This window comes from Mangifera indica, chromosome 12 (genome assembly GCF_011075055.1).
Source record: "Mangifera indica cultivar Alphonso chromosome 12, CATAS_Mindica_2.1, whole genome shotgun sequence".
Lineage (NCBI taxonomy): Eukaryota > Viridiplantae > Streptophyta > Magnoliopsida > Sapindales > Anacardiaceae > Mangifera > Mangifera indica.
Window position 1 is genome coordinate 6,978,468 of NC_058148.1, and position 20,717 is coordinate 6,999,184.

At 32.4% G+C, this 20,717-nt stretch overlaps 2 protein-coding genes across 3 annotated transcripts; one reads left to right on the forward strand and one right to left on the reverse strand.

The window, feature by feature from the left end:
* Positions 1-4,015: 4,015 nt before the first annotated feature.
* Positions 4,016-7,110, forward strand: LOC123192210 (cilia- and flagella-associated protein 20). 2 transcript variants are annotated; one of them, XM_044604683.1, is made up of 6 exons: positions 4,016-4,174; positions 4,334-4,402; positions 4,518-4,549; positions 5,552-5,793; positions 6,486-6,722; positions 6,826-7,110. In XM_044604683.1, exons 2-6 carry the CDS (start codon positions 4,350-4,352, stop codon positions 6,832-6,834), a joined length of 573 nt encoding a protein of 190 aa, XP_044460618.1. In that variant the 5' UTR covers positions 4,016-4,174; positions 4,334-4,349; the 3' UTR covers positions 6,835-7,110. The 2 variants fall into 2 exon arrangements, with proteins under 2 accessions (XP_044460618.1, XP_044460619.1); XM_044604684.1 differs by having other exon boundaries at positions 4,099-4,155.
* A 502-nt stretch (positions 7,111-7,612) lies between these two features.
* On the reverse strand, positions 7,613-20,097 carry LOC123193290 (THO complex subunit 1). The gene is made up of 21 exons (XM_044606170.1): positions 19,964-20,097; positions 19,788-19,871; positions 19,620-19,694; positions 18,817-18,910; positions 18,324-18,469; positions 18,122-18,193; positions 15,529-15,601; positions 15,375-15,440; positions 15,235-15,281; positions 14,018-14,086; positions 13,744-13,869; positions 13,591-13,656; positions 13,444-13,485; positions 12,760-12,876; positions 12,559-12,641; positions 10,318-10,384; positions 9,297-9,368; positions 9,116-9,166; positions 8,733-8,792; positions 8,499-8,648; positions 7,613-8,143 (listed from the first exon to the last, which is right to left on the reverse strand). The coding sequence occupies exons 1-21, from the start codon at positions 19,964-19,966 to the stop codon at positions 7,886-7,888; spliced, it is 1,821 nt and encodes a 606-aa protein (XP_044462105.1). The 5' UTR covers positions 19,967-20,097; the 3' UTR covers positions 7,613-7,885.
* Positions 20,098-20,717: the final 620 nt, after the last annotated feature.

Consider the following 20,717-nt stretch of genomic DNA (forward strand, 5'->3'; position numbering starts at 1 on the left):
CTTTGGTAATGTGATTCCTTCTTTCTTTCTTTCTTTCTTTCTTTCCTTCTTTTGTGAAGTCCTTTGTGTTAAGTTCTTCTATTAGTCAAGATGGTAAATAGTTTTTTTCCCCAATTGGTGCAATATTAGGTTATTTTTGTCTGACTTGGTTATTTGATTTTATTTTTCTTTTAATTATGCCCTAGTTGCTTTCTTGGACAACAATAAATTGGGTGTGTTGGCTATAAGACAATGATGAAACCACCTTCACCTTTATCCAACTCTTTTTTAGTCATGGCATCTTAATCATTTAGGTGTCAAGGGTATTTAGAGGCCTGGATATGGTTTGAGCTGATTTGGTCTTCAAAGTCAATTAAGCTTAACTCAAATTCATGTGATTCAAATTCAAACGAAACTCAAACTAAAATATTTGAGTCATTTTCTAATTTAAATCGAACTAGAGCCAAGGGGTGTTTAGTTCAATTCAGCTTAGATTCAGAGCTCAAATCAATAGTTCAAATTCATGATTCGATTCAGCTAGAATTCATAGCTTGAATTAACTCGAATTTAGTAGTTCAAATTCGTGGTTTGGTTCAGCTTGAATTCATTGCTCAAATCAGAAATTTTGAATATTATTTGGGTAAAACGATATCGTTTTATCAATAAACCACAAACTTAAGCTACAAATTTGAGTTATACATTCAAACCATCAATTAAAACCATTAATTTGAATCGAACTAAACTATAAATTCAAACCATTTATTCAAGTTACAAAATCGAGTCAAACTCGAACTGCACCGAGCTAAACCATTTTTCATCCAAACCGAACTTAATTTTGGCTAGACGAACTCGAGTTAGATTATTTTTTATTCAAACTGAACTTGAGACAATGGGTGTTCGGGCTCGACCCTGCACAAATCCACTCCTAGGTATACATTGAATTATTGCTTGCTAAATTGAATGAAGACTAAACACTAAAAAAGTTCAAAGGAGGCTTGATTGTCCGGATTTATCACTCAGTCTTAATTGGGAAAGTTTTCGTTGCGTTTTTTTTTTTTTTTGTTCTTAGTTTTCATTATTTCTCATGTCTATTGATGGATTTGTCATTGAACTTGATAGATTATTAATTTTCTTGTACTAGGGTCAAGTATTGACCGATGTATGTAATGTTTTGTTGTTTGATTTCATGTTTATTGAAAGATTTGGAAATTGTTGAATTGTATGGTAATGATTTTAATGTTTGGGTGAAGATATGACCACCATTTATATAATTTGACATCTACTTTTAAGATTGAGAAAAGATAGATTAGATTTAATATCATTTTTATCATACACTATAGAAAAAAATCGACTCTATATAGAATTTGATTTCTTTATACGACTTTTAACAATAATTAAGATGACCTACAAATCTCATTATAAGTTAAAAATTTCATAAATAATTAATGAATTCCTTTAATATAATTTCATAGACATTAATAGAGTTATTAAATAAGAATATACTCGTTGTAACATTAGAGATAGAGTAACAAATATATTAGAAAATTTTGTCGTTACAAATTCAAAGTTTTTATTTAATACGTAAAATTTATAATTTGCATTATATAGTTACGTCAGTATGTGTGTCTTAGTTATTCAAACCCGTCGTTTACATTTGAAATAGTGTGGATTCTACTACTCTGGTTTGTTTAATTTAATTTAGTAGTTAGTTGATTTAATTCGCCATTATAGGTTTAACTTAAGATAGATTAAAACATAGTTTCAATATTTAAGTCAATTATGTTAGATTTATACTTAGACTTTTGTTGACTTTATTACATAATGCAATATAATATACTTGCTAGTATATATATACATAGAGCAATGCTATGTGTACCCATTTTTTGTACACAATTTATATACACAGTAATGTCTCATCATATAATTAAGTGATTTTAAAATATATTTACGGATACAAAAACAGTGATTTTAAAACATGTAATTAAGTGTCATTACATATTTAGGTCATGGATTTACATGTTTTTGGTGTTGTTATTGGACTATTTTAAATGTAATGACACCAAAATCTCGATACCCACAATCTAAAAATTTACGGATATATGTACTAACAAGTATATTAGATTGTATCGAGTAATAAAGTTAATAGAAGTCTAGATATCAATCCCACATAGACTAATGATCTAAGTATTAGAATTATACAACCACCTATCTAAAGTTAAAATGACCAAAAAAAAAAAACGAGGAATTAAACTTATTAACTAATTAAACAAGCTAAACGAATTGCGTCGGCACCATTTCAAATGCAATCAATGGGTTGGAATCACTAAGTCACATGTATTAACCTAATTTTATAGTGCAAGTTATTGATTTCACATAGTTTGAGAGATAATGTTGAATATGTAATGATGAAATTTCTTAACATATTCATTATATTAAAATCGAGCCAAGCTCGGCTCGAGCTCGAGCTCGGATCGATCGAGCCTGAAACGAGCTTGGCTTAGTCGAGCTCGAATTGACACGGTAGATTTTTTTTTTAATTTTTTATACAAAATGGCGTCGTATTGATTAATATATATTAAAAACGATGTCGTTTTGATAAGGAAAAACGAGTCAAGCCGAACACGAGCCCAAAACGATCGAGTCTAGCTCGAGCCGCTCATATATGAACCGAGCTGAGCTCGAGCTGACTGCGAGCCGAGCTCAGCTCGGCTCGAATCCAGCCCTAGGTATAACGAGTCTTTTTCTATTTAACAAAATAAAATATTTTTAATGTGGTTTGACTAGATAATCACAGAATATCTAGATTCATGATAAAGTTATAAGTTGTTACATATCTAGATAATTACAAGTGATAATATATATACAAGTAAATGTTTCTCTATTTTTGTGTGTGTATGTGTCGATATCTCTCTCTTTTTATTTCATCTCAATCGTCTTTAATATTTGTAGGACTTATGAGAATGAGTTACAATCAAATTATGATTATGATTAAGGATTTGTTCTTATTCTAGTTGAATTTAAAGTATATATTTGTAATAACATAAATATCTCAATTGAGAAAGTGAAGATAACTTTCCTTGAGTTATCATGGAGGAGAACAAGATAATCTATTTTTGATAAATTCTAGAGTAATTTATTATTAAGATGAGATATTTTCACTATATCATGTTAAACTGTCTATTTATATCTCTTGTCGTCTGACAAACAAGAGATACTCCTTAATTTTAGTCTTATGACAAGTTGTTTGTCCTAATCACTTGAATTGGCTTTCTCAATGAGATATTTTTTGAATAAATATACTATAGGTAGAAAATATCATGTAACAAAATCTATTATAAGAGTTTTGATAATCGTATAAGGATATTTTTAATACAATTTTAGGTTTTCTTATAATTAATAAGTCCTATTTATAGAACTTTTCAAAATATATAAAGTAACAATATAACCTTTTTTTTTTTAAGTAAGTATATTATAAATAAAATAAATTGAAATATCCAACAAAGAGTCGAAGGACAAACAACGCTCACCTCAACAGAACACCCAAAGCAACGAAACCTCGATGAGGCTCACAAGCTTAACCTATATAAATATGTACACTTGAATACACTTTTTCTTGAAATCCCATCTAAATTATTATACAAAATTGAATTAAAACTATTTTAATCCATAATTTCTTTGATTTTAAATTGATTTTTTTAATTAAAATATGGATGAAAATAAGATTAAGAGATTAGGGCTCTTAAGATCAAGGATGAAAAGTTGGAGTCTAATTATATCTAAATCATATATTAAAAAATATATATTAAAATTATACAGCATGATTAAAAAAAAATTAATTAATTAATTTTCCTTTTTTTTTTTTGGGTACTTGTTTGATTTGTCTAAAACCAATAATAATCAATGAAATAACAAATTCAATCTATTTATATTTTCGAAATTAAATCCGATCCATCCAATTCAATCATAGAAATCGATTGAAAAAAATTTGGATCCGTGTGGCTGGTTTGATTGGTTTCAAATTCAATGGATCAGTTGTATAGTTGAATAATCTTGGGGGTCTTTTGGATTTTATGGAAATGATTGTTAATCTTTAAATTAAGTGATCATACGCTGGTCTAGAATAATTATAAAGTACCCTACGACGAGAGAGCTTAAACTTTCCCGAGAAACAAACACGTAGAATTCTTCACTATTTGTATGTAATTCGTTTTAATTGTTTCAGTAATTTACGATTTCCCCTCTCACTTCAGCAAAGCCAAGCAATTAAGATTCTAATTTTGCTATCATTGATTTTCAATTTGTTAGGGTTTGTTATACTCCGAAAATTTCAATTATTTTTTATTTTCTGTTTCAGTTTGATATTTAGAAAGATGTTCAAGAACACGTTTCAATCTGGATTCTTATCCATCTTATACAGTCTCGGGTGAGTCAATCTTTTTTCCTTTACCTTTTTTTTTTTTTTTTTAACTTTTATATTGTCTGATATAATTTTAATGGACGCTAAATTTGAATTATTTGTGGTTCTTTGGAACTTTCAGGAGCAAGCCTTTGCAGATTTGGGACAAAGAAGGTCGGTTCCTTTTGCTATCATAATATTACTTGGGATTATGTATTAAGGGTTTTTTCTTTTTTCTTTCTGTTGGATAATTAATGTAATTTTGTTTGATCTGTTGCCTTGTTTCTGGTGAAAAATAATCATTTTATGGGGTATGGCTACTTGTTAACTCTTTTAATTAATAAATGCGCGCATTAACACTTGAGATTCTGTATCGAGTGAATACTTCTGCATGAGCATAATCATTGTCTGGTTAAATACGATAGGTGATGCTTTTTCCTTAGTATCTAAATTGATTTCTAGCTGTTCCATTGCTTCTAACACCTTTATTCATTAAAAATGGAACATCTTTTTCTAATTTGCTAAAATTGAGATGAAAGGATTTTGCTTGTTTCATTGTTTTTGCAAGGTGTTTTGTGCACAAACTAGAATCAGAGTGCGTGATATGCTCAACATATCATTATATTGTGCCTTGCCTATTTTAACAAGTATCTGGGGCAACATAGAGTAGTGTTTTGTAGTTATATACATATTATCTTGCCTCTTGCATAACTTAAGAGCATTTATTATCTGTAAGTGTAATGTAAGTTGTGGTAACAGTGTGTTGCAATATCTTATGTAAACTGTAATTGTATTCAATGGAAGAGGAAAAAAGAAGGGAATGAACAGAAGTATGTTCTACTATAATTTGATTTCTTTGGTGGTTGGCAATTGCTGTTTTCTCTGATTCTATCTCCCAAGAAGTTTCCTTCTGAGACTGAGCATGTTTCTATTAAAACAACTCTTTATGTTTTTGAGTATTGCAAAGTTCTAGTTGAAGTAATTTGGTGGGAAGTTTGTTCATACATTTTCTTTCATCTTTTGGAAAAGAGTTGTTTTAGGGGTAAGCATTGGTTAGTCATTTTAGATGTTGTTCTTGCATTGGTGCATATAAGTACTTGACTTGAATGTTAGGTTATTATTTGTTGTTTCAAACCAAATTTTTGTGTTTACCATTTATACCGACTTTCCTTGCAGTTGTAGATGGTCACGTGAAGCGACCTCATGATGAGGACATCCAATCCAATGTTCTTGAAATAATTGGGTCAAATATACAATCTACATACATTACATGTCCGGCAGACCCTGCTGCAACACTTGGTATAAAACTCCCATTCTTGGTTATGATTGTCAAGAACCTGAAACAGTATTTCACATTTGAGATTCAGGTGTTGGACGATAAGAATGTTCGGCGGCGTTTTCGAGCTTCTAACTTTCAAGTCTGTAAGTTTGCCCATATTATTGATGTTTATTGTTTTTAATTATTTCTTGAAGTCTTTTTGTATGTCTCATTTAGTTTGGTAGGTAAAAGCTTCTTTGGTTCAATATTATGGTGAGAAGTTATTCTAGGATAGTGGCATTAATTATTAGAGCTAATTTTTGCTGTTAAATACTAAACCAATTAGAAATTGTAACGCGGTATCCTCGCACAACTCACTACTTTTGTTTTGTGAAAAAATTGTATCCTTCTCAAGCCCCAGGTTGCTAACCTGAATGTTTGATATGGTTTTGAAGCTGCATTAATTGAACCATTGGCATTATTTTAATGCCAATTAGGTGGATATGCAAGTGCTTAATTTTTTTAATTTGACATTGGTGAAGAAATGTTTGTTGGATATGTCATTAGATAGTTTGCTTTGAGAAATGGTAAGAACCCCTCGTGTTGACCTTTCATCTATATTGCCTTCTTATTTTCCCTTGAATGAAAAATCTTGCAGCTATACTATTTGTTTTGTGCATCTTTTGGATATGATATTGGACATAACAGAGTTTTAGACGCTCTAATAGAGTTTTTTCTAAACAGTTAAATTTTTTTTTTTTTTTTTGGGGAACTGAATTCACTTTCTTCAGTGGCCATAGATGTGCATTGAAAAAACAGTTTTGTTCAATTTTTGTTTATTTAATCTTACAGAGTGTCACACGGGTGAAGCCATATATTTGCACAATGCCACTAAGGTTGGATGAGGGCTGGAATCAGATCCAGATGAATCTGGCTGATTTCACTAGGAGAGCTTATGGAACTAACTACGTGGAGACTCTGCGAGTTCAGGTTCATGCAAATTGTCGCCTGAGGCGGATATATTTCTCCGATCGTCTGTACTCTGAAGAAGAACTACCACCAGAATTTAAACTCTACCTTCCAATGCAGGTAAGAAACCAGATCACATATTCTTTAGCTATAAAAAACCTATGCTTTTGTAGTTTCTCCTTGGTGATAAGTTCTTATTCTTTGTTTGATATTTCGATTGCAGAAAACATAACATTCACAGGAAGGAGCTTCAAACTTCTTACAAGTGAAGTAACTGGATGCAGATTCTGTATGCACTACGATTACGTTAGTTGTCTTCCGGTTTTATCTGGGTTCTGGTTTGTAAGTCTGTGATACATTATTGGTAACATTTCAAGCTTAATAAAATGGGAAAAAAGGTAAAAAATGTAGAACTGATTTATTGGGTTTACTAGTCACTAGCAAGGATATACTTCTAGTCAAGGTTTTCCGCATTATTATGGCATTGAGACATTTCTGCTCTTTGTGATTTCTGGTGATCAGTTGTGATCGGTCTTGTTGATTATGCAATGACCACTTACGGCAGTCTTGAACCGTAAGTTTTAACATAATTTTGAGGGCTTAGATTAATGTATATAAATTAATCGAAATTTAACAAAATTTGGAAAGTTAATATATTTTTTACTAATTATATTACTTTGTTTAATTTGTCAAAAACAAAAAATTTTGTAATCTTCTACTTTTAAGAATTAAAATACTTGTTAAGAAAATCTTTCTTTTATTATATATTTATATTTATTTATTAATTTTTTAATATAAAAATATTTTTATTTTCAATTAATATAATAAGAATATTTTAAAATAGTTACATTCAATAACATTTAATAGTATATATACTTAGATCTTTTATTTTTGATAATGTAATATTATCCAAATCAAATACATCTTAAAGTATACAATTTGATTTTTCTCAATCAGATGCTCTGAAATTTAAATTCACTTTGGGTTTGTACAAATATTATTAGAATAAATTAATTGGAAAATGAAGGTTTCTCATAATTAATAATGCAAAGAAATTTACTTAATTTTGAATTCCAAAAAATATATTCATGGTACGTAAGATAAATATTTGTTGCTAGTTTAAGAGACAAACTGCCTACCATCCCCTCTCCTTCCCTCTCTCTGCTACAAGATCAACGTGGCTTACCTTCATTGCCATCAAGCACTGAGCAATTAGCATTACCATTATCTTGTAATTCACAGCTACGTTCTACAATCAGATGCTCAGAAACAAATATTTTTGCTTAGCCAACGGCTTCTAATTCAACTTCTGCATCTGTCTCCCCATCTACTGTTCCTGCATCAGCTTCAGCATCGGCATCTAACTGCCCAGCCTCTTGACCAATATCGGTGTCTGAGCTCTGCTTCTGTTGTTCCTCTGGCGTTGGAGTTCCGCCTTGGGAGATGTTGCTGGTGACAGCTGTGGCGTCAGTGTCCATTGGAGTCGCAGAGGCTTCAACATCAGCTCTGATTCCATCAATCTCACTTGCAGGTGTTGCAATCTGACAATATTATAAAGCCATAATCAAAATTCTGTAGAACAGAAAGAACTTCAACATTACAGAATTTTTAAGATTTTAGGTCATCTTTTATATTCTTGCCGTCTAAGAGGTCAGCAAAATAAATGCTACATGACTGAGACTACCAAAATTCTCAGTTCTCGGCTTAAGACGCAAATCTCGATATATTTTGTGAAAGATTAAGCTTGATTCGATTCTAAATATATTGAAAAACCATAATTTGACTGGGCCAGTTTGGGCACCAAAATCATCTGTTCAACAATTAATGCATGCTTAGGACACAAATTCGGCCATCAATATGGTTAATTAAAAGCCAAATTTCTTTCCCATAGCTTACCTGACTTTCTTCGACTTGATGTGAAGCGCCCTTCACATCTTCCTTTTTGGCGCGTTTAGACCTGTCATTTGGTTTAGCTTGGTATTTGGATCGGACATGAGGTGGCAGAAGATCCAGTGGCACAACTCCTTCAATACCATGGTCTGTAAACTGCAATTGAATTGGTGAAACATCCATCAGGCTAATTGAAATCAAATTACTCTTTAAAATTTATAAATTGTATATTATTCATACTCTAGAAAACCCTTCCAAGTCCTGGCGAGCTGAAAAACGGAGACCTTTCCAGCAATAAACCTGCAATCGAGATTTACAAGGAATTACATACATGTGTGCATGCATGCCACAAGAAAGGGAGGGCCAAGAACCAAATTATCACTTATATATCCAAATTTGATATATTTTCAATCATTTTCATATTTCATAATTTTTTTTAATACCAGTTATCTAAAAGATATTTTAATTCTTCTACATTTTGAAAGCAATACACTAGAGAAAATTAAGTGCCTTGGTTCAAATGTCACATATTGAAGTCAAATGTATCATAACTGGCACAAAGTAAAACATCTCAGAAGAAACAATCTATTGAAAAATATTAAGTTACAAGAACCAAAATCTACCCGATTGTTTTTGTGGTGATAATCAGCTTCTATTCCTGCGGAAGGGTCCATCTGTAATACCAAGCGAGAAAGCATGAATATATATAACTATAGTACCAAAGGTACAGGACAGCTTCAAAACTTGTTCTGGGATATGGAAGGAATCGAAGGGTATGTTTCAAGAAAAATAAACAGTGCTTACATCTTCGGCTAAAGGTTTCCAATACTCTGTGATGGAAGGAGTTCTAACACGTTGAGGATCAGTCAAGGCATTCTGGACATGTCAAAGAAGATCTTACACATAAAATGATCATCCAGATAAATGAAACTAATGATGTCATATGAATAATTCAAAAAATGTCTAAAGAGAAAAAAATTGATCATGAGAAACTAGGAAATGACATTCCAGGAAAACATTAGATTATATGAACTGCACAAACTAAACTTACATGCAAGTAAAAATAATGCAAATTTGGAATGAAATTCCATCAATGAAATTTTGAGGTATTTTAGCAGCACAATTGATGCAGGTGGCATCACCCACTAGGCAATAAAAATGTAGGAAGAAGCAAACTAGAAACCCTAAGCTTCACACTAGGATGTGTATGATACTTATACACAGGAACATGAATGACCTTTTAGTGTTCTACAGTATAGATCTAATTACATTCTCTATAAGTTAGAATGAGGCTACTTTTGCAAGGTTTCATTCTTCTTATATTTTGAGTTTTTTGCATTCATTTATTATTTTAATATGATGACATATTCAAATAGAGAATAAACAAGGAACAGCAGCGAACATTCAAGCTATAGAGAGAATGGATTCCTTGTAAGGCTCACAGTCTCATCATAATAGGTGTAAAAACATCCAAATTTCAGAGTTTTAATGCTTTATCCTTGCAATATTTTTTATTTAAAAAGGTCAACACTGTGTCATTGGTACCATTACAATAGTTTTTAAGCATAAAGTCCAAAGCATTCAAGCTATGAACAGCCATAAACCCACCCCATAACAGTCAATAGGTTGTCTGAGAAAATTGGATGTTACTGCTGATTAATAATCCAAATAACTGAGCTGGCAATATAACAACTTCAATGTTGAAACACAAAGTGCCATGCTATGTGATTGTTTAATGGAAAGTAAATTTTCACCAAATAATATTTTGATACCAAGCTTTTGCAAGTAAATGAGTCACAATGGTGCCAAGTATATGTTACTATACCGGATTCTGATCTGCCCACTTCCACAATTGAGAGAGTTCTTTATTTCCCAGTCTCCACCTTGGCCTACTGTAACAGTAAATAAGAAACAAAGATATGAAGATGGAAACTCTTAACTTGTATCAATCACAATTGATGAAAAGCATAAATTTTAGGATAAAGATGGCAAGATAACTGTGAACTTTTATGGGTTGAATGCACACACCTCCCTAGACATATTGAAAAATTAGTTACACACTGAAAGTTATAGAAATATTTCCAATCCTTCCCTACCTTTTGTTAATTAAAAAATTGAGTTATAAGATGCCAATTGTCCCCCTACTATTCATAAAACATGTTTTCTATTTGTTATTTAAAAGGCATTAATAAAATTTGGCACCCCTATATATTTAGTTGACTAAAATAGGTGAACAAGTTTAAATTTCTGAACCTTGGAGGTGTTATGAAATATATCAGGGGAGGTAATCGTATTTAAATCTAATTTTATTTGTGTAAATGAGGGGACCACAAGCATTTTTTAAACAGTTAAATAGACCTTCAATCTGACATCTTCTATTGTTGAGGAATACCCATAGATATACACGAATAGGGACAATTTACACAAATTAAATATTAAACTTCATTGACTTCCACTATTAACCAAGTATGATACTCATATCAACAGAAGGCGTTTGGATCTTAAAAAATATAGCGGTGCATTTAGTTTGAATAATCTTCTATTACCACCATTAAAAGATTACCACTAAGATGAATTACCTTAAATATTATTGGGTATAAATTAATATTGTGTTTGGTTAAACAGATATGTATAAATAATTACTGTATTGACAGTAATATAAAAATACTGAAATATAATTTTGCTGAAATGTTTTTCTATGTTAAACTAAATCAAAAGTGTAGAAACAGGGGGGAAATCACAACAAATCAAAGGTAGGGGGCTGGAGGAGAGATGTCAGGGGGAAAACTGCAGTAATCAAAGGGTGGGACAGAATCGAAGAGTCCAACGATGATGGCTAAGGCCTACTCACCCACCTTTAATTGACGCAACAAGAGCAACACTGGGGAATGGGGGGAACAACCAATCTAAAGGCGGTTGCTTCTAGATCCAATCTTCTCATCTCAATCTCATACGAACCATCTTCTTATCTCGATCTTGGACAAAATTGGTGAGATCTAGCCTGGATGTGATAGCACCGACATTGCAAGTCGCATGATGGCTACTCACAACACTTAGAGAGGAGGAAATTAGTAGGTGGTGATAGGTGGTGGTGCGAATGGCGAAAGGGTGATAGACACAATCATGGACTTTGACGGGCCAAATTCAACATGGCTTGTTCTGTCTGCCTATAGGTTGTGTCGTGCCAAGGTCTACCAAAGGGCAGATCTTGTGCGTTGTCTTGGCTTGTGGCACGGCAAGGCCCAAGGCACGACCCTAGGTCATGCCTCCATAAGCCTTTCGCAGGTTGACCCACGTGCTTTAGTGAGTCAACCTGCCATTTTATATATTTATTTGTTTTTTAATTTTTTAATTATTTTAAAATTTTTTATTTTTTGTGCAGGCCAAACCCTAAAGCCCTCAGCATGGCCCACACAACCCGCAAGCCAGGCCATGTTGCAGGTCATAAGCCACGCCTTTTTCTAGCAGGCCAGCTCAACCCCTTGTACATGTCTAGATGGTCGTGTAGGTGGTGGCTGTATGGCAGGTTATTTTAACTGAAAACAAAAACATTTTTATCTAAAAAATTATGGTTAAATAGTCACAATAAAAGTTAAAGGCTGTTATTTTAATTGAATGCAAGGGTGTTCTACTAAAAATTTAATAAGTGTGGGTAAAACCATAAAAAAATATAGATTATTTCAATACTCTTTTAATACTTATGGAAAATATGATAATCAGATTAACTCTTCTATAACATTCTAGATTACCTAGATATACTTCTATTATATGACGAATCGAACAAAGTAATATCATTAATAAAATATAGATAACCAAAATAATCTTTTTATTGCCTCAAATCAAATGCACCCTACCCTAAGCTTTAGCTAATTTGGCTACAGTATTGACGTAAAAGTTCTCAAATGTTAGACATAAAGCTAGCATCAAATTAGGTTATGGCAAAGGGTCTAACATAGAAGATGAAAATTTCTCTACTTTTTATCCTAAACATTTCCCCTAAAGCACATCAAATTCCAAACAATTTTATCGTCATATTATAAAATTATAAACCCACTACTTTGCATACCGTCTTTTAACTCCATCTTGAACGGTTTTCTTCTCCATTGGCTGCTTTTCAAATGGTGGACAACCATCACGTTTCCACCACACCTAGGAGCATGACAAATTTGTACAAAATTTAGATGGAATATGAATGCAACTTCCAAAAGATAATAAAAGAGAATATATAACAAATAAAAGAGTAAGTTACAATGAAAAACATGCTTACCCAATTCTTTTCGCATTCTAATATATGCTCAATGCTTTGAAGAAAATCCTTCCCCTTAGGTGGGGTCATCTCAAGTAATTTCTTTACTCGTTCCTCACAAGATTTTATTTCTTCTTTCTGAAATTACAAGCAAAATTAAAGTAGAATTTTAAATCTTATACCACACAAGTATGCATTTACTTATCAATATTCGTAATTTACATTTGTCGGAAAGAAGAATAACAATCATATCAAATCTCAAAATTGAAATTCCCTGCCAAAGATAGCATCTCAATTCTCATAACATTTAATCAAATGTAGTAAGGAGGGTTGGATTCAATCCAAGCCCTAACATGGGCTCGCTCAAGCTTAGCTTGGATCCATAATGGCCAGCTCCAGCTCGAACTTGAGCTTGGCGTTATGACTAGCTTTAGTTCAAACTCAAGCTCATTCAAGTTAATGTTACTAACGAGATGAATAGTATCACAGACGGGTTAAATAATATCATTGAAGGAGAATTCAAATCGAATTAGAGTCAAACTGTCAAGCTAAAACTCCAACTCGAATCTAGTTGAACACTGAACCAAGCCGAGCTAACTTAGTTTGGATCCAACTATGGTAGTAAGTTTATCAAAACTTAGTAATCAAGACAAATAGTTATCATTTAGAAAATGTAAAACAGATACTCAAAAAAACAGCACTGACCATGCTTTCAGATGGTGAATCTTTTTCATTTTTTCCCGGAGCCTAACAAAAGATAAACACATAAAGAGTGATAATCAGCTACAGAAAAGAGATATGAGTAACAAAGGCGGATATAAAGTCCAAACTAAGGGGCTCAGATATCACCACCTTTAGGTAATCAAACAATATGAGGCACTGCAAAAGAACATGGCGTCTAAAACTTGGATCTTTCAACTGCAGCCAAATGAGATAGAAATGGTTAAACCAATATATTCTGTATGAGTTGGTTCTGAATGCAGAATGTTTGTCAACATCATTTACCTCTAAACCCATTAGTTTACTGCTAGTAAGATATTTTATGTTGAAAGTTGCTGCCTCTTCCTCCAAATTGTTTGCATCTCCCTCTTCATCACTCAAAGGCTGAGCTTCAAAGGTATTCAACACAACCTATACACCTCAAATATAGAAAATAAATTTATGTCAACAGAAAAAAATATAAATCTTTTTTTTTGGCGGTCAGAATTAAAAATATATTAGGAGACAAAACCACATTAAATAAAGTAAAAAATATACAATAATTTGTAAAAAAGTATACCATCAAACTGGATGTAAATTTTTGCCACTTTGTAGGAGCAACAGCCAGGGCTGGGTTACAGAAGTATTCCTGAAAACTCAAAGATACATTCATCAGGAAATTTCTTAGTACTATAAAAAACTCTTCGTAATTTGTGTTCTAAGCAAAGTTGCTCACAATCTAACAACTCTGAACTATGGACATCATATATAAACCAGTGAAGCAATATCAAACAGCAGACATAATCTATTTATTTATAGATTATAAAATCAGATCCCTATCACCATTCACTTGGACTAATGAAGCACCTATTGATCTTTCTCTCCAAATCTAGATATAATTAATTTGATTATTTATGCTTCATCTTCCTACTTCATTATCACATATCTGTGCTTCATTTGATTTTCTACTTTGATTAGGATTCAAATTATATAGTTATACATAGAATAGTCATTTCATAATTTTGTCATAGCGTTGATTTAATAAAATTTAAAAAATTTCTTTGACGAACTGTTCCTATAATGGATTTTGGAAATTTTTTGTGTAAACTGAACTCATCCACAAAACAACAATTTACAACCTACCTGAAAGGAGGATTAGGCAAAAGATGATTGCTCATTAGGGTGCAGTACTAAGAGCATTCAAAACTAACTGATGTAGGACAATGGTTACAAAATAAGAGGACGAAATAGAGACAAAGTCAAAGAAGAGGGACAAAAAAAAAAAAAAAAGCTCAGCGTTGAGAAAATATATCACCATTCATTTTCAAATTCAAGCTGTCTCCCAGAAAGCTACTTGTGGCCTATATAGTGGTAATGCCTAACCCCAAAGAAAACCAAATGTAGCTAATACAATACTTGAATATATCTGAATTCCCAATATTGCTACGATAACCAGTTGATATTTCTGGTTGTGGGAATGTTTTTTGTCTTTAGAAAGTATACAGTTCAATAGAATAAGGTTGTGCTCTAATATTATATTGTCGTAGGACCAAACAAGAGAGGAAGAAATAAAGTGAAGGGACCCAAGAAAACCTAATGAGGAAAACCTAATGTGGCTAATACAATGGTTAATCTAAATTCCTAATATAAATTTTTCCTAAGATGCATCCTATATTTTCGCCTTCTAGCTTTGCATCACTAGCTATCTTTCTATATATTATATATAGATGCATGACAAAAGCAAGATATCAACTAAATTTTTGCATTGTCCCACAGGATAAAAGCAAAACATTTTACCTGTAAACTCCAAAAGGTCTTATAAAAGTTGAAATCGACAGGAATGCCTGAAACATAAATTCCATATGCACTTATGAATACTAACCAGAGATACAGCAAAACTAAAGTTAATACAATATTGCACGAGCTAGTGAATATACCTTCAGGTGGGTCTTTCTCATATTTTGTCTCATTTGATGTATTAAAAACTCCCTTTATATTTACGGCTGCAAGCATTAAAAAAACAGTAACATAACATAACTAGACAACAAACATCAAAACAAAATCAATGATTAGGTTTATCAAATCAGATACCTGAGCGCTCTGACAGTGGAAAAAAATGTGCCAAAAACATGAGGATTCGTCCACAGAACACCACATCGGTTGCCTAAAAGGTTGAGTTCAATGTATTTGCAGCAAAAGTGAATCCATAATAACATTAAGAGCAAGCTTTAAGGTAACTGTAGACACAAGCATAGCTCTACAATTTTCTGATACAGAAGATAGTAGTGCCTAAAAAGTTTATTTGTTATCATCTAAACTACAACTACATGTGGCAGTTCAGGTTAATGGATCATGTTTGTGTTGTGTCATTTTGTGTTTCGAGTCAAAAGACACTCAACCTAAATATGACCAGTTCTATGAACAGGTTGACATGATACAACCCAAATTAAATTGTTTAAGAAATAGATGGTGTCGTGTCAAAACACGGCTTGTTTCACCCATTTTAACACGAAACAACATGTTTTGTCAAAACGAAATTACTTCATTGCAACTTCATAGCTTACTTATTTTGTCCACTACTCATAAAGATCTTAAATAAAGGCATTTTAACTCAATCGATTAACACACATGCATGATAAAATTATGCAAACATATAGATATATCAAGGAGACTTATGAAGCACACTGGTTAATTATTACATTAAATAAAACATAGTTAAGCACTTATGCGTATGCATATTTAGACATTAATTATAAAGAAGTTACACACCAAGGCGAGGTATGTGTCTATTATAGGCGACACTCATAGATATATTAATTTGCCAAAAATTTTTTTATAAAACATTTGGGTCTTCTTTGAGTTATGAAGGGTCAACCCAAACACGACCCAAATTAGAATTTATGTCAAAACTACATATCTTGAATCCGATTTTTTATATGTCATGTCAGGTTTACGAATCTATAAAAAATTACCAAGTCTAAAAATACAACAAACTGAAGGAACTACTAATGATGTGTGCGTGTGTGTGTAAATTTATAAATTCAAACAAAATGCTTAACGGCAAATCATTACAAGCCACCATCAAAAGTGTCACCAACATCTACACAACCTTCTCATTTGTTTAATGGGGAGAATACTAAGTTCAAATTTTTGCTTCTTCAACAATTTATAGCAAGAGTAATGAGATATGGTTCCATATTGTAAGGCAGAAAGTTTAGGTGGCCCTAGATTCATATATTCTAATACTCCTTCAAGAGGATGCCCTTCAGCCATCACTGTCTCTGATTCTACTTGATTATAAAGGTCATATGATAAAGCAAGTGCAAGAAGGACATTTCGATCTTCTCTGTGATAACAATCTCTCATTTGCGGCTATTTGAGGCTACAGAAGTTCCTGTATTTTCACTCCTACAGCTTGTGTATAATAATTGTATAAATATATAAATATCTGTAGCAGATTAAGAACGTGGAGCACCCAAGAGGTAATAATACAATTGCTTTCTAGTACTCTTGGTTTGGTATTACAAGTTTGCAGGCTGTTTTTCTAGTAACTTAGATACAATTAAACTGTAACTTGTCTTAGGCAAGCATGACAAAGATCACCTTGTAGTTTACATCTTAAGCCAGTTCAGTAAGGAGATGGTCTTCAGATAAAAGCTCTAGCTTTAAAACACTCTAGACAGGTCCCAACCTTAAATGTCAGCTCTAGCTCACAAAGAATAAATTAATAAAGCAGATCATTTATGGTGACAGTAGGAGAAAATGAGGGAATTTTATTGTGCTAACCTATCTATATAAAAAACTAGAGGTAGCAGTAGCATAGAGATATTTCTGAATCCTTAATGTTCAATAAGCTCTCATAAGCAAACAGTTTTTGTCATACTGAACCTACAATTAGATTAAGAAAAATATACTAGTTCCAACAATCTGAAACTCAATGTAAGCAGAACTACATATCCTCTAGGTGTGGCATAACAATACAGAAAGAAGCTTCAATTAGAACATCAGAGCATTCAGCAGCTTCAGCTGTAGCTTAGCAAGCAATACTGCCAGAGGCAACCTTAGCTATATGTAGCTTCAGCAGTTGGTCGAAAGGTGGCAGTGTTTCAAAATGGTAAAGACATCAAGGAAATAAGAAGATTTGTTTCCCTCATTACCACGTCCTTAATGGGAATGGTTCTACACATTACGGGAGGAATGAAACAGCAACTTTCACTGCCCCAGCCCAGAAACAATAGATGACAAGTATTACCATAACAAATGTGACAGATAAATCAGGAAAAAAAAGTGGTATTAAAGCTGGAAGTACTGAACATCAAGTTCTTAAGTACTGGACATACTGCAACTATTGAAAATAGTGCAGACAAACGAGAATATCAATAGCCAAAAGTTTACATGCAACAATAGAAATTTATAAATTAAAAGGGGGAAAAAGATCTCTGCAAATGGCAGGGAACATGACCAATTTTCTCAAATTTCATAATGCCAAATACACCAATAATTAATCACCAAATACAGGATGTAAATTAAAAATATCAACAAATAAAGCATTCTCATCTCATAGCAAAACAAAAATTATTACAGAAGAAACAAGAGTTAACCATATAAATTCTAATAGGTTTCATTATCTTTTATGTTGATAAATAAAATATAGGCATATAGTAAGTCAGTTTTATTACACTACCTTCGATAGACGACGAAGAAGTTGATTGCACGTCCTCAACATCACAAGTTTTCCACGAGCAAACAGCTCTTGCTAAATAAGATTAAACCATCAAGTTCAAAATGATTCAGGCAGGATTAACCAAGGACAACTTGAACTATAGAGTTTAATGAAGCCAGTCATAAAAAAGGAATACAAAAACCAGGAATAAAATAAAAATTACCTTTCCTAAAATGTCCTGTTTACTTTCTATGTAACCAAAAATATCTTTGCAATTTCTCATTGTAGACATTTCAGTCAAATCTTCCAGGAGCTGAAATATCATGCCACCCTCAACATGCTCTTTCTCACAAAGATACAGCACAATGTCTGAAATCCCAGGAGAAAAATAAAATAAAATTGGACAGAGATAAATGAAAGGAGAAACCACAGATGTGTATAATTTTATTCCATTAACACCAGTGTAAAAGTTAAAGAACTACAGACAGCTCAAAGAACCAAGTCTATTTATAGGCCTACAGATAAGAACCCAGCAAAATAAACTACAATGTACTCCATCAAAAGACTTTATCTCCATAGCTAAATCTTCTTCCAGATATGAGAAATCATAGCATTCACTCATCCTCATATGCCACAAATTGTCCAACATTTCCTTTTCAAATAATTAAAAATATAAACTTTAAGGCAGAAAATTAACAGCAAAAGCATTTACTGACCAAGAAGCCTTGGAATTTGAGCATGGCTAGTTTCCCCATCATCAATTGATCGTCCATACTGCATTACTGGCTCTCCTGAATCCAATGCAGAGGCCTGTACCAATATACCAATCTCATATGTAAACAATCAAAAATAACCTTTGGCATCATTTAAGTGGTTTTAGGAATTAAATGAGCAGTCAAGCATCTATTCTTACAACTGGTTCTCATCTGCATCAATGTTGTTTCAAATAAACTAACTAACTAGGCATTCAAAAGTGCTTTCAGCATTATAAAAATCTTCAGGAATCAAAAGAACGCTTCAAGTGATTTTTTTTAAATCAGCACTTCTCAGAAATCACTAAGTGAAAATTTAGCAAACACACAAACCAGTTTAATGCCAAATCAAACAGTAAGGAATGTACCACCAATTCCTGAAACCGAAGAATATTCTAATCATTCTCATCTTGCGTCAACTTCATCGCAAATAAACAAATTAACACGCATTCAAGAATGGTTTCAGCATCACAAAGATCAATCATAAACTAGCACTGTTTTCAGTGAAAATCAACAACACTACACTACAGCATGTAAAATGGTGAATCTCAATTTCTGAAGTCAAAATAGTAGAAAAAGTACCACCAATTCCTGAGCCCTATGCATATTTTCTAAAATGTACAAATTAACGGGACACTCAAGAGGGCTTTCAGCATCACGAAAATCAAAATTTTGTTTTAAAGCATTTTTTTCAGTGAAAATTAACAACACTAAAGCTAGCAACATGCTGAATCTCAATTACTAAGTCAAGATAGTAAGAAACGCACCACCAATTGCTGAAGCAAAACCCGAAGCATATTTTCCAACATCTGGTTTTCATCTTGCGCCAATTTCGTTTGTTTCTATCAATTCAACACACGGAATGTAAATAATTTTCCCAAGAAACAAACTCGACCGAGAACGTTTTCGAATTGATAACATTGTAAGCAAACTACCTGAGGCTTTATGACCTCTTGAACCGTTTGAAGAGCGAAACTCTCAGGCGGACCGCCCCGAAGTATAGCCTTTCTAAAAACTTCCTGAAGATATGATTTCATATAATGAACACATGAATTTGTTTTTATACAAATAAATCAAAATAAATAATTGAAGATGAATGGAGAAAGCTCACCATGTTTGAGGATGTTAAGAGGAAGGACGGAATGAAATTGAAGCGGAATACAGAATACAGAATACTGAAGCAACGTTAAGGTTTATGGACGACTCGGGTCGGTCACTTAAACCCGCATCCGGTTTTCTTCGTCGGACCATGTTGATTATTTTTCTTCTTATTAATGAATTTTAAGAATTTTATACTTTCAATAGCCAAAAAATTTGGGCAAATGATTGTTTTCCACCTAAGTTTTAGTTCAATCTCAAAAATATATTCACAATAAATAAAAAATTCAAACACTCATATATATCTAAACTGTAGTTAGATATAAAGATAAAACTGTTATTTAATAATAATATTAAAAAAATATATAATTTTATCTCATTTTTTCTTCTCATGTTTTAAAAATTAATATTTTACCTCATTTTTGAATTGTGAAAAGTGATTTTTCCCTCTCAAATCCCTAAGTTTTGCCTTTACCCCTCTCTCTGGCACAACACATTACTGGACAACAAACATCATCTAATGAGGACGACGTTTGTCATCTAAATCTAGATAACGGTCATCATCCAAAGATCTTTTTTGGATGACTCAATCTTATTCCTCTATCGTTGGTTTATTATTCACTAAAGAATGTGACCAGATTTCAAATATGATATTTTAAGGGGGGGGGGGGGAAGTAAATTTTTTAAAACATAATTTAAGGGAAAATATTAGTTTTCCAAATCAAAAGGAGGAAAATAATTAAAATAATTTTAATTATTTTAATATT